At 37.4% G+C, this 14,746-nt stretch overlaps 1 protein-coding gene across 1 annotated transcript; it reads left to right on the top strand.

Annotated features, from left to right (window-relative positions):
* The first annotated feature begins 595 nt into the window (after positions 1-595).
* LOC145040207 (uncharacterized) lies at positions 596-3,432 on the top strand. The gene is made up of 3 exons (XM_078988167.1): positions 596-660; positions 769-968; positions 3,395-3,432. The coding sequence occupies exons 1-3, from the start codon at positions 596-598 to the stop codon at positions 3,430-3,432; spliced, it is 303 nt and encodes a 100-aa protein (XP_078844293.1).
* The last annotated feature ends 11,314 nt before the right edge of the window (positions 3,433-14,746 follow it).

Raw genomic sequence — 14,746 nt, 5'->3', positions numbered from 1 at the left:
GTGACAAATGCTAGCGGACTGGAAATATTGGAAGAAGACAAGAGATGCCACTAAGTAATATAATGGAAATGGAGTTGTTTGATGTTTGGGGGATTGATTTCATGGGACCCTTTGTGCCTTCTGATGGAAATATATATATATCTTAGTTGCAGTAGATTATGTCTCTAAATGGGTTGAAGTTGTAGCATGTCTATGAAATGATGTGAGAACCGTAATCAATTTTCTAAAGAAGCAAATATTCTCTAGATTTGGCACTCCTAGGGCAATCATCAGTGATGAAGGTACTCAATTTTTGAAATAGAATGTTGGGGGCCGTCTTAGCTAAGTACCAGATAAAGCATCGAGTTGCCACTACTTACCATCCTCAGACAAATGGTCTTGCTGAAGCCAATAACAAATAATTGAAGACCACTCTTGAAAAGTTGTAACGAGTCAAGAAATGATTGGGCAATAAAGTTAGATGACACTTTATAGGACTGCATACATAACAAGTTTGGGGACGTCCCCATATCAGCTAGTGTTTGGAAAAGCATGCCACTTGCTACTAGAGTTGGAGCACAAAGCTTATTGGTCTTTGAAAGAGTTGAAGTTAGACATGAAGGCGGCTGGAAAGAAAAGAATGGAGCAGTTGGTGGAACTTGAAGAGTTTAGGATGCAAGCGTATGAGAATGCCAAAATTCAAAAGGAAAAAGTTAAGAAATGACATGATAAGAAGATCTTAAAAAAGGAATTTGCTGAAGGACAATTAGTTTTACTTTTCAATTGAAGATTAAAGTTACTCCCAGGAAAGCTGAAGTCAAGATGGTTTGGCCCTTCTAAGATTGCCAAGGTTTGTCCAGGAGGTGCATTGGAGCTAATAAATGAGAAGGATGGAGAAAAATTCATTGTGAATGGGCAACGAGTGAAACATTATTTTGCAGGAGAAAAAGACGATGTGACTATGCTTCACCTAAAGCCAGTTGGAGAATGTTTCTGTCATTTTTTTCCTTTCTTGTTTTAGTTTTTATGTTTATTTTTATTTAGTTATATATATATATATATATATATATATATATATATATATATATATATATATATATATATATTAAACATATGAATATTAGGAATAGTAAAGTTATCATTTTTTGGCAGAATTAGTCCCTGCACTTTGCTCCTAATTTTTTACTTATTTTGACATTTTTGGTCCTTACAATCAATATTTTTACACTTTTTAGGAACCTTTTAATATTTAACGTTTGGCCACAAAACTTCAACAGTTTGACAACTTTGATCCCTTTTCTAAAAAATTGCTAATTCCTACCCCTTTAATTCTTTATCCGTTTTGACACTTCTGATCCTTGCAACCAAAACTTTTACATTTTTTCATAAAAACATGAAAAAAATGGTCCGGGGCAAAGCCCAGGCTTTTCATCCTTGCACTTTCTACATCTGTTATATTTATCGATTCGGAAACAACAGTGAAAGCTTCTGGGGGGGGGGGTAACCTTTCTAGTTGTTATTATTATTATTATTATTATTATTATTATTATTATTATTATTATTATCATTATTATTATTATTATTATTATTATTACTAGTTTTGGTTTTGGTTTTGGTTTTATTTTATTTCTGTTTTTGAAAATTTCCTTTATTTTTGTTTATGCATTGTTTCATATTTCATTTCATTAGTTTTGTTTTGTTCTAATAAATCTATCAAGTGTGCAACCCTTGTTTGCTATCCAGGTAGTTAGTCATGAGGATAGAGTCATGGAAAAGAAAAAGTCTGAGTTATGCTTAGAGATCAGCCGTCAACAAAATGAGTTCTTGGATTATCATATCGTGTGAAATGACATCCCATCATGGAGTATTATTTTTATTCTATTTTTATTGCCTGGGACGAGCAATGTTTAAAGTTTGGGGATGTGTTTAGTGCTCGTTTTTCGATCACAAAATAAACTACAAAGCTTATTTTTGTCCCCAGATTTTATAATTTACATCATTTTTTTTGAGCTTTAAAAGATAAATTCACGTTAATCAGTGTAATCGACATAGTATTTATCGGTTGGTATTTTTCTACCCATTCAGTTGGGTTTTTGACCTGTCTTGCATGGGTTGCTCATCTCTTATTCTTTATGACGATGAGAATTGGGCTTCTTCTTATGAAGTCCAAAGTTCTTAAAGGAATTAACGGCTCATTAACTTGTTTTTACAAGTTCACCTAAGCTTCTTAGGCCCCCTCCTCCTATTCTACAGGTAAGTGGGAGATGTTTCTCTTGCACGAAATCCATAATATAGTACCACGTGCTTCTTATCTGAATTGACTACTTTCATCACCACATGTCATCACAAGTGCAACTCGAGTTTCTTGAGTTCCCCTCCTCGTATTTTACAGGTTGGTGGGAGATGGTTTTCTTACACGAAATTCATAATATAGCACATTCTGCTTTACATCGAAATTGACAGTATTTATTTTACTTGTTATTGTAAGTGCAACCTGTGTCTCATGGGTTCCCCACCACCTAGTCCACGGGACTTGGTGGGAGTTGAACTTCCTCTTATGAAGTTCAAAAATCTATAAGGAATTGACGACTTTTATCTTGTGAATACAAGATTGCCTAAGCTTCGTAGGCCCCCATCACTTATTCAACGAGTCTTGGTGGGAGTTGGACTCATATTATAATGTCCAAATTGTTTCAGCAAGGAATTAACAAATTTGAAAGAAGATAAATTCATCACGAGCAATTAAGACGAATAAAAGATGTTTGGCAGATTGACCATGTCTTAGTGTTTTCATCATATCGGGCTTCTTGGGACTCCGATTTAGGCGATTCAAGATGTTTAGGAAACTAGACATAATATTCTACAAGTTAGAAGTTTTGAGTTTTCCATGAATCGGTCTTTTTCCCGCTCATAATCGATGTTGAAGTTGAAGTTAGTTTGCTGTTAGAAAAAAAATAAAAGCTAAAAATAAAATTTGAGAGATCAAGGGCTAAAGTTGTAACAAGTTGAAAAGTTGAAAGCTTTGGGGCCAAGGCTGCACAATAGATGAAAGATGGAGGGGCAAGAATGTACTTATGCTTTAAATCCAATGAAACCTACACTGCCGCCGTTCCTTGCACCTAATACAACATCACCATCATTCTCCATTGTTATCCATGCACCATTAAATCGTTCTCCATTATTATCTATGCACAACTAATATAAAAAATTGTGCTTTTGACTTCCCTGTGTGATCACTACAATTGAGTGCAATCTGGTGTTTTCTTTTCCTCTTATTCTTTACATTTGAAGTTAGATATTATTTTAAATTATTTTGCTAAATAGGATTTGAGTAAAAAAAAATGACGTTTAAGTTTTATTTATTCACTGTTATAGTTTTTTTTTTTTTTTAATTTAATGGAGTAAACTTTTATAGGTTTGGTTGACTTGGATGAGATCATAATTTTAATGTAGTTTATTTTTTTGAGTCAATTTGTTGAAATCGAATTAATGTGTGCTTATTTAAAAAATATGAATTTTGCAGGTAAATTTGATTTTAACTAGCACTTGATCAACATTAGTTAAGATTATTTTGTTTGGTTTGAATTTTAATATTTACATGCAATATTGACTTTGAGAGAAGTTTGATTTGTTACATCGTTTGAATATAAATGTACAGTTTCGTTATTTTGTTTAAACTTAACATAGATGTGTGTTAGAGTATTTTTAACAAAACCATTGGACTTATTGCTTTTAAAATCATGAACTACATAGAGATATGGGTGAATGTTTTTAAATCGAATTTTAAGACCGAGAGATAATTGATAACTTTTGTTGGTGTTAGGTTATTCGTTTTTATATAATTGGTTTGACAAGTTAATTGCATTAGAGGAACCACTGAACCCGTATAAGTCAACTAAATCCCATATTTCTCATAATTGTTATATCGTTTAATTGTTTTCCTTGTTTGTTCAATTATTTTACTTGTCATTTTACATTGTTGAATTTAGTTTAATTTTATTTTAATAGTTTCCTTAGTTTAATAAAATCAATCATTTTTGCAATCAATTGCCTAGTTCTGTCTTCCTTAGAATAGGATAGTCCCTGTGGGTTTGATATCTAGTTTTACGACTATATTACTTGCACGACTTTGTATACTCGTGAGTACGCGTTTTCGTCAACAACCTACGAGGATTCGGACAGGTTAGGAACTTAAGAGATGCATTCCGATTACGAAGATGATATGGGAACAAATTCTGCTTCTATCATTCCTAAGCTTTGTAGAATTCGATTGAATGTTGTTTTAGGTAAGGCTTTCGTGAGAATATCAGCAAGTTGATAAGAGGATCTTACGAAATGCACTTCTACGTTTCCATCTTCTACGTTACCCTTTATAAAATGTTACCTTAGTGCAATATGTTTCGTCTTTGAGTGTTGCACTGGGTTGTGACAGATCCGAATAGCACTTTCTGAATCACAATAGAGTGGCATCCTCTTCATGTTGATGCCATAGTCTCAAAGTTGACTTTGTATCCATAAGACTTGCGAAGTCCATGATGCAACTGCGATGCATTCGACTTCTGCACTAGATAGCGATACACAAGTCTGTTTCTTTGATTGCCAACTTACTAGTTTGCCATCTAGAAACTGACATCCCCCAAAAGTGCTTTACGATCGAGACCGCATCCTCCGAGATCAACATCCGAAAAATGCTTGCACAAAGAATCCTAAATTTGAAGGATACCATATTCCGAGAGAAGATGATCTTTTGAGATATCTCAGAATATTGTTCACAACAGTCGTGTGTGGTTCACTAGGAGTTGCCTAAAACCGAGCAAAATAACAAACATCAAATATTATGTCTAGTCGAATGGATGTTAGATACATTAAAGATCCAATCATTTGTCGATAAAGAGTAATATACGTTGCGGGCTTGTCAAACGACGATGTTAGCCTTGTTCCGAATGCCATCGGTACCTTGACTCGTAAATCTGCTACCATTCTAAATTTCGCAAGTAACGACTTGGTGTAGGCTTCCTGGTAGATGAAAATTCCCTCCAAACTATGTCTAATATTTAAACCTAGGAAAAAAATAATAGGACCCATTGAGCTCATCTCAAATTTAGTCTCCATCAATGTTCGAAATTCAAAAGTCAATCTAGGATTGGTTGATCCAAAAATGATATCATCAATGTAGATATGGTCGATCATCAGATGGTCACCAGTTTTCTTATGAAAGAAGGTTGGGTCGACTGAGCCTTGTTTAAACTTAAATTGTTTTCAGAATCAGGTAAGGGTTTCATACCATGCTCAAGGAGCTTGTTTCAAACCATACACTGCCTTATCCAAGATGTAGCAATGGTTTGGATATTTCTCGTTCACGAAACCTATAGGTTGTTCAACGTACACTGTTCCCTCTAACTCACCATTTAGGAAAGCACATTTTACATCCATCTGATAGACATCAAAATTCTTTCGAGCTGCATAGGCGAGGAATATACAAATAAATTAAAGTCTTGCAACTGGTGCGATTGTCTCTTCGTAGTCTATTCCTTCTTCTTGGTAGTATTCTTTCACATCCAACTGAGCTTTGTTCTGGATAACATTCCCTTCATTTTCAAGCTTGTTCTAAAAAACCCATTTTAAACCGACCATAGAAGCATACTTCAGAGTTGGAACCAATCTCCATACTTTTTTGCGTTCGATCTCATTAAGCTCTTCCTACAGAGCTTGAACCTAATCAGAGTGATCCAGAGCAACCTTTACAATCTTTGGCTCATTTTTGGAGATAAACGAATTGAACATGCAAAATTCCATCTTTGAAAATAATGCAGTTAGATTTGCTTTTTTTTTTTTTTATTTATTTATTTTTTTTTTATTTTTTTTATAGCTCTCGTGAGAACTCCCGAAGATGGTGCTCCGATGACTTGAGTTTTGGGATGATCTTTGGTCCATTTAGTCAATGGTGGTGGGTAGTTTGGATCATAAGTTGGGTCCAATTCAACATTGACATTTTCGAATTTTGATTGAACATTGTCAGAGTCGTTATTTACATTGTCGTTCTCCCCCTGGGAATATGCACATGACTCAACATTCGGAATTAGATTCTCCACCTGGTTTAAAATATCAGAATTGAATTCAGGGATTGAATTCTCTCCCTCTACATATATATCAAATGTGGAGGTTGAAGTGGAACCCTCCCACTGGAAAGTAGAAGTAGGTTGTGTTTGGGCTGGAACTTTAGACGTCTTTGGAATATCAGTGTGAACTTCTAGATCCTTCAGATTTAGTGGTTCAAAATTGAGATCTTTTGCGGCATCAGTGATGATATTCTTTAACTCTTCCTCTTGATTATCCTTAGTAGTTGATTCAGAGGTGATGGCTTTCTCAGGCTCATCAAAAAAAAAATCATGCATTCTTCATACAAGTTCATAAGAGGAATTGTTTGAGAGGGTGTGGATGGAAAATCTCTTCAGATGGACTGTTAGACTTCTGATACATCTTTAGATAGTTGTCATCAAAAGTGACATAGTAGGTTTCTTCAATTCTTTTATATTTATTTTTTAGAACCCTATATGCCGTCGAAGTAAGAGAATTACCTAAGAAGATACCTTCGTGTGCTTTCATGTCAAATTTGTCCATTTTCTCTTTGGAGTTGAAAATGAAATACCTGGAACCCAAAACATGAGAGAGCTTAATGTTAGGTTTTCATTTATTAAGAATCTCATACGGAGAGATTGAGGATCTTTGGTTAATCAAGGAGCGATTCTGAGTAAAGCATGCGGTTCAGATCGCATCAGCCTAAAAATAGAGTGGTAAGTTCACAAATGAAAGCATGGTGTTCGTAGCTTCGCAAAGAGATCGAATTCATCTTTCAATGACTCCGTTCTACTGAGGAGTGTAAGGAGCAGAGAAGTTGTGAGAAACTCCGTTTTCAGTCAAGAATTCTTCAAACATCTTGTTTTTGAATTCAAAACCGTTATCACTGTGAACGTTCCAAACTGGCTTTCACAATTGAAGTTCAACTAGCTTGATAAAATCCTTTAGCTTCGATGTTGCATCCCATTTCTGTTTAAGAAGGTAAACACGGGTAAATCAAGAAAAATCATCTGTAATAACCAAAATATAATTTTTACTAACAACACTCTCAATGGCAGTTGGGCCACAAATATCAATGCGTAAGAGTTCAAGAGGTTCGATAATTTTGGTGTTGATAATTGTTGAGTGACTTTTCTGACTTTGCTTCCCAAGTTCACAAGGCGCACACAGATGTTCTTTGTCATACTTCAGAAGAGGGAGTCCTTGCATAAGGTGGCCACGTACGAGTTTGTTGATGTCCTTGAAATTTAAATGCGAGAGCCTTCGGTGCCAAAGCCAACTATCATCCGAAGATGCATTTGAAAGAAGGAAAATGGATGGCTTCCTAACTATTGGTTTAATGTTCAAAGGAAACATCACTCCCTTTCTTTTGGATTTTGATAGCACAACCTTTGTTTTCTTCTCAACTATTTCAGATCCTTCATCTTCAAAAGAAACCTTCAGCCCTGTGCCTACAACCAATTGAGAAAAAATTATTATGTTGTGTTGCAGGCATTCTATATAGTCTACCTTCCAAATGGTGAATTCTCCATTTGTGATCATGCCATATCCTTTGATTTCTCTTGTGGCATTATTTCCATACTTGACTTTGCCACAATCCTTTAATGTTTGCAATTCCCTGAGCTCTTCACTCCTCCTTGTAATGTGATGCGAAAAACCACTATTGATGTACCATTCATAGTCGTACTATCTTTTAATGTGAGGTTTTCTTAAGAACGGGAAATGTTATAGATTCATCTACTGAATAAGATCTCTTTATTAATGTAGAATTCTCTCATTTCATTATTTTTGAAAATAACAATCCTTTAATCATTGGGATTTATTTTAAAAGGAGTTTTTGTTTGTTTTGAAGCGAGTTGTTGCATGGCAACCTTTTTAGCAATTTTCTTTTCCTCCATTTTCAACTGAGCTTTGGAATCTTTGGAATAGATTTCGGATCTTGAAAATAGTTTGCATGACAGCCTTTAACATCTTTTGATGCATTGGCAGTTTTTGAAAAACAAGATTTGGTTTATCCTTTTCAAATGGTTTCGAAACTTGAGGTTTTGCATAATTTTCTTATTACGCAACAGGTTTTGTAACCGGAGGTTGCACAACTAATTTCGGAACAGAATTTGTTTTCGAACTCTGAACAGTAGTAGATTTCACATTTTGCGTAACGACCCACAATACGACCCAAAAATTTTAGTTTTAATATTACTAAAATCGCAACATCAACTATTAGATAATAAAACCATGAATCGTATGTCTCAAAATTACATAGTAAATGTATCAATTCAAAACTAGAGTTAATATCATATCAAAATATCTAAATAAAACTCCCAGGAATAAACTGCAACTGTGGTGTGTGCCATGCCATCAATCCGAGCTCTTCCCCTTGCTTGCCGAAGTACCTGAAACGAAAACTAAAACTCTAAGCACAAAGCTTAGTGAGCTCCCCCAAACTACCACATACCATACAATAACATATAAAGCACATACTGGGCAATGCCCACTGCATCAGACCAAAGTCTGGACTAACCAGGGCCTTTCCCCCTGCATCGGACTGAGGTCCGGAAACTGCATTGGATCGAAGCCCGAACTAACTGGGGCCTTGCCCCCTGCATCAGACCGAAGTCCGACTAACTACATCGGACCAAAGTTCGGACTAACTGGGGCCTTACCCCCTGCATCGGACCGAAGTCCGGCTAACTGCATCCGACCGATGTCCGGACTAACTGGGGCCTTGCCCCCTGTATCGGACTAAAGTCCGGGTAACTGCATCGGACCGAAGTCTGGACTAACTTCATGAACATGACATAACATAATCATAACTACTAGCATAAACACATATACTGCATATTGCATCGGATCTAAGTCTGGAACACATAACACAAAAACATGCTTGAATCACAAAGGCATCAAGCACACCAAACTACTGCATCAGACCGAAGTCCGAAAACTACTACTAACTAGACAGGTCGGCATTGTGGTCGTAGACCCGTTCCTAATGGAAGGAAAACTCACCTGAACTACTGAACTCGGCCGATAACCCTCTGGCTGCTAACCAACAACTCTCCGAAATGCTGCTCCTCTAGCTCCCTGAGCAACCAATACCAATAACAACACTTAGAATAAACTGTCTTCCCGGGGTCAATTAAGTCAACTTTGGTCAAAGTCCTGGTCAAAGTCAACCTTCCTGATTGACCCTACTCACCGAGTCAACCCGTCGACTCGTTGAGTACTTATACTTAGAAACCTTCCATACCACGACTCAACTCGCCGAGTCGCCCCAGGACTCGTCGAGTTGAACGATCTCAGAATTCTCTCTTGACTAACTCAACTGAGTCGCCAGCCGACTCATAAATCCGAAGCTTAACCAAAAGAGGTTGGGGTTTTGCGACCTAACTTGCTGATTCAAAGAACAGACTCGCCGAGTCCAAGGCAATTTTCTACAGACTCACCGAATTGTTCTTCTAACTCGTCGAGTTCCTGCCCATCTTCAAACAACTCATCGAGTCCACCCATGTAACTCGCTGAGTCGCTTCAGCTCTTAATCCATATAATGGCTTTTCGATCCATGTAGGGGCTCCAAACTGTAGATCCACTCTTCTAAGTCCCACCCTTCACGTAAAGTTGCCAACTTTACGTGAAACCAAGGAGCTATAGGCTTAAAACACTCTAGGGCTAGGGTTTAAGACAAACATTCTTCACCACCACAACAAGGGTTGATACTTTACGGGTTTTTGGACCAAGACAAGCCTAGATCTGAAGTAGCAACCTCAGATCTAGACTTCTAACTCGAAATGGCTCCTTAAAGTTCCAAAATGGCCCCAAAACATCATCCAAGAAAAGATCTAGAAGCAACAAAGGCAAAGTGACAGATTGTTACCTTCAAACTGATGTTCACAACCAAAGAGTTGAATCCTCCAACTCCTTAGTGGTCAAATCCTCCCAATCTTTCTCTTGTAAAAGCCCAAGCTCACTTTCCTCCTCCTCTTAATTAAATTAGTGTTTGGAATCGCTTAAAGAAGCTTCTGGCTGACAAGGGGTTGAGGAGAGGACATAAGGTCTTTTAAATAGGGTGCAAACCCTAAGATTAGGGATTTTCTCATCCAGACCAGACTCGCCGACTCGTTCGGTCGGTCATTTATTCTATAACCCGGATCCAACTCCGACTAGGAGAGTATGTATACCTACTCGTCGAGTCCCTTCTTCAATATACACTTTAATCTCTTAACTCAAACTTCTGAAATTTGAGATGTTACAGATCTCCCCCACTTAAATTAGGCTTCGTCCTCGAAGCCTATTGCAGGATACGCTTCCAAACTAAGCACTTGCACCGCAAACTACGAATTCCCAAATAACTCAGGTCCTTCCAAACCCTACCACTGCACCCCTTTTTAAAATAACTTCTTCTCACTTGGCACCCTTGCCAAAACGCCATGCCGACCACCTACCTCAATGTCATCACATAACACCCAAGTTTCACCCGAGGATACTGTCCTCTTCCTGATAGGAACACACTTTCATGACTTGTGAAAGTTATATACCACAATAATTCACTGGGTCCTCTCCCGGTGCCAAACTATCCTCCCTTTTTCCAAATCTGCCGATAACCCGAGCAATTCGCAAGGTTGGAACTCATTCTATCCTCTTCATGAATTTATTCCTTTCGTGCTAATTACCCCGGGTTCTCGCTAGAACAACAGAATCCACAGATCCACTTATCCCAGTGATTCACTTATACTTGGCCATAAATCATATAATCGTGCTATGAGTGGCTTGCCACTCCATAAGCTATCCATAAAAGTCCAAAATACCATCACCGCTGGAGACCCAAGACTTTCTGAAAACACTGAACTTCCTGAAAACACTGAACTGCCTGATCACCAACTACCTAAAACACTGAACTGCCTAAACCGCTGAACTGCCTGAACACTGAACTACCTGAAACACTAAAAATGCTTGAACACTAAACTGCCTGAAACACTGAACTACCAGAACACTGAACTTCCTGAACACTGACTGCCTGAAACAGTATGCTGCTACATGGCTGCTTTCCTATATCTTTCGAGACCTTCCTTGTCTGAATTCCCTCGACAGTCATCTGATATATTTGGTTCCAACCCGGCTACGGAGCCAAAGGACTCCTTATTTTTTTGTCGCCTCACACGACTTCTGAACGAAATCCTTCTCTAGAACTAGTTGCCACTAGTTATCATGTTACTGACGCTCTCCTGATCCAACCGATCGGGTCCGAGCGTCGAAACCTGATGTTACCAAATCGCGGCTAAATGTGATTGCTACCAGACCAATTGTAGCCTTATATAACAAGTAACCTGAAGCAATCCATTGCTTCCCCGATCTTAAAACTGCAGTGACATGCCTACAGTCTTATCTCTGGCTCAACCAGGTCTAATCCATCCAGATAAACCCGAAATCCAATTCGTGGATTTCCACATCCTTACTGCTACGCCCGATCTGGGAGCTAATATTTCTTCCACGTCCTAACAACGTGATCATGCTATCTACCAACCTGGTGGATGCTACGGCTAGACCCGTAGACTTACAATTCTCTAATACCATCAGGCCACTAGTGAATGCTACGGCTACACCCGCAGACTTACAACACTCTAATACTATCCGGATGCTAGTGAATGCTACGGCTACACCCGTAGACTTACAACACTCTAATACTATCTGGCTGCTAGTGAATGCTACGGCTAGACCCGCACACATACAACACTATCCCTGCTGGACTCTATCACTAACTACTATTCCGACGGCACCCTGAGTCACCCGAGTCCTACTAGCGATCCCCCAAGCTGATTTCCACAACCAGCCCTTAGTTATCCAATGCTACAACTATCTGGTAGTCTTACATCCTTGCTACATTTGCTTTTTGTCGAGAAATTCTTCAACTTGGTTTCCTAAACCAATCGTCTACTAATCCCTAATACACAAAACTGGCATTGGGAAGTTTTCCAAACTCCCAACTCTTGAACTCCTGAACCCACTAAACCCTTCGGACTGCTTTTCCTTCCTACACAAGATTACCAACCCTTTCTAAGTTTAGCATTTTATTGACCATGAATCCATGAAGGGTTCCCCTCCCCACTTTTGTTCGGCTAATTCTTACAACTCACAACTTGAAAAGGATTCCCCATCCTTCCTATCATCTAAAGGGGTCGATCTGCTGACAACCCACGTTTATCTTTGCTGGCGCTTCAACTAACCCTTCATCCGACCTACCAATCTTGTCGACGAATTGAGCACCTTTAAATCCCCAATTGTTACTACTTCAGTGACTGCATCCTGATAACTTGTGCTTAACTAGGGGAGGGGGACATCTTCGAACTAATATCCTATCATCCTCTGGTTACTCCACTGGGAACTCAAGCTTACCACTGCTGAAAATATAACTGATCTATACACAACTAACACCTTCCCGAAAATAGTAGGACACCATCGAGTCTTACTTACACTTTGCTACGATTACTACATCCTAAGTGACCTGCTTACTGGGAACGTCCTCAGCTATCATTCTAGATTCCAAGGTATGCAGATGGCATACGACTCAATCCCAAATAGGTAATATAATATTCCAATATAATGTCACACCCCAAAACCGGAACGACGAAAATGTTCGGGGGTGGAGGACGTCATGTCAAGTATCACGAGATATGTATATGGTAAGCAAGTAATGAACAACCATTTAATTTAGAAAGAAAGTGTTTACAATGTGTGTGTTCACAAAAGATAGAAGTCATAAACAAATAACAAAACAAGACTTGAAGCTATAATGCTCCATCTTCTGAAGTCTTAGCACGAGCACGTGTCTAATAGTTTCCTGAAAATACAAGTTATTTGAAAGAGTTGATAGTAATTAAGCTGGTGAGTTCATAAGATTTTAGTGATGTGAGTAAGCTGTAAAATGTAATTGAAAATGTATATGTAAAAGTGATGCAAGCTGTAAGTTCTGTTTTGAAAAGTTCGCCTGTTCCTCTAGAAAATCCTTTATTTCCTACTTTAATGGAAGTTAAGTAAAATGACACTACAATCCTTTCTATGCGTACTAAGTGGGTACAAGTTATATATATACTTAGAGTAAATAAACAATCGATTGTGCGCGTCTATCCTAAACTCACGACCCAACGGGGAACAGCAAGTAAGGCGGATAGCACACATTCCATTGGTTGTTAGATTGTTGTCATATATAACCTTGGTGTATTCACTTGTTACTCATGGAGTTATTTGTAACGGTTCCTTTATATCTAATGGAGAGTTCTTTTAAGAAAACCTATTTTTCTTATATTAAAATAATGACTACGGTGATTACTTTTATAATAGCTTTGTTTATACTGCTATATATAATCTGATATCGGGTAGATAGTTAATTGGGGGAATCTTCCCTAAGCCTACATCCAACGGGAAAAGGACGTCGGGGGAGGACACACAGTTAACTATCTATTGGATATTAATTTTATATATAACCATGTTGTATAAACTAAGGTGTTATAGATTTAGTTCACCTAAAGTCTCTAAAATTGTATTAGCTTAATAATTGGATTAAGCCCTATTATAGGAAATCTCTAGTTTTGTATACCAAAAATACTGACTTTGATAAGTAAGTTTTGTACTAGAATAACTGTGCGTTGACTGTATTTCCTATGACCTGATCCATACCTGGTACCCCTATGATGACTTAATGTAGACTAAGCATAGATATATATATATATATATATATATATATATATATATATATATATATATATATATAGATTAGGGTAGATAATAAATTGGGTGACCTCAGTGCAAGCCCACATCCAACGGGAACAGGAATTACAGCGAAGAGCACACATCCTATTAGCTATCGGAATCTACTAGCATATAGGTATCCTATGGCATATACATTAAGTAATCATAAAGTTAGCATCATGATCCTAACCTTTAATCGTAGCCTTCTGCCAAGGCATCTTCTATTCCGTGTTAAACCCAACTGTTCCTTTGTCAAATGTAAAGTATATTCTCCCTAGTTTATAACTATCTTGACTAGAAAATAGATTAACTTTCAAGTGGTATCGTCACTTTATGAAAGTAATGGGAAAAGTAAGTACATAGATGTCGTTTATAATGACATGCGGATGTACTAATAACCTAAAAACATATTTGTCTTATTATGGTCATAATGTGAAATTTAGAACCCCTACTAAACGCTCTCAATGAAAGGAGATTAAGGAAACCCAACGCGACCCCAGCAAATCCATGCAAGCCGTGTAATTCACATTAAAGTTATATGATCATGTATACCCAATATAACTATCACTAATGCGTTAGTGATTCATTGGTATAATTAGATCCTGTCTGTGTGTTCTCATGCTATAGCAACTTAATTTGTTATGTTATGTTCTGGTAATGTTTGATTCTCTTCACTCTTCGTTCTGTTCTGATATTGTTTCTTTGTGTGCTTCATTGTACTAGAAGTAATGAATAGCATTCTCCTAAACTATACCTATAGTAGTTTACTAATGCTCTACTTGGACTGTTACTGAAAAGACTCATTTCTCTACTAAGTTATGCTTTTACTTTAAAAACGGAGTTTTGTATAACTATCAAGTAACATAACTTTAAACGAGTTTTGAAATGTTTTGACAAATTAATTAACATAAGTAACATTTTGAAAGATGGTTAGTAACAAACATTTACA

This window comes from Lactuca saligna, chromosome 4 (genome assembly GCF_052625555.1).
Source record: "Lactuca saligna cultivar CGN05327 chromosome 4, ASM5262555v1, whole genome shotgun sequence".
Classification (NCBI taxonomy): domain Eukaryota; kingdom Viridiplantae; phylum Streptophyta; class Magnoliopsida; order Asterales; family Asteraceae; genus Lactuca; species Lactuca saligna.
Note: the sequence above shows the minus strand (reverse complement) of the source record. Positions and strands in the feature narration are given on the sequence as shown.

Excerpts from the sequence above, each read along its gene's own strand:
- LOC145040207 (XM_078988167.1), top strand. The coding sequence starts at position 596 with ATGAAGGCGGCTGGAAAGAAAAGAATGGAGCAGTTGGTGGAACTTGAA. Across the intron at positions 661-768 it reads GAAGAGTTTAGGATGCAAGC|ATTAAAGTTACTCCCAGGAA; the intron begins GTATGAGAATGC and ends TTTCAATTGAAG. Across the intron at positions 969-3,394 it reads CCTAAAGCCAGTTGGAGAAT|GTTTGGTTGACTTGGATGAG; the intron begins GTTTCTGTCATT and ends AAACTTTTATAG.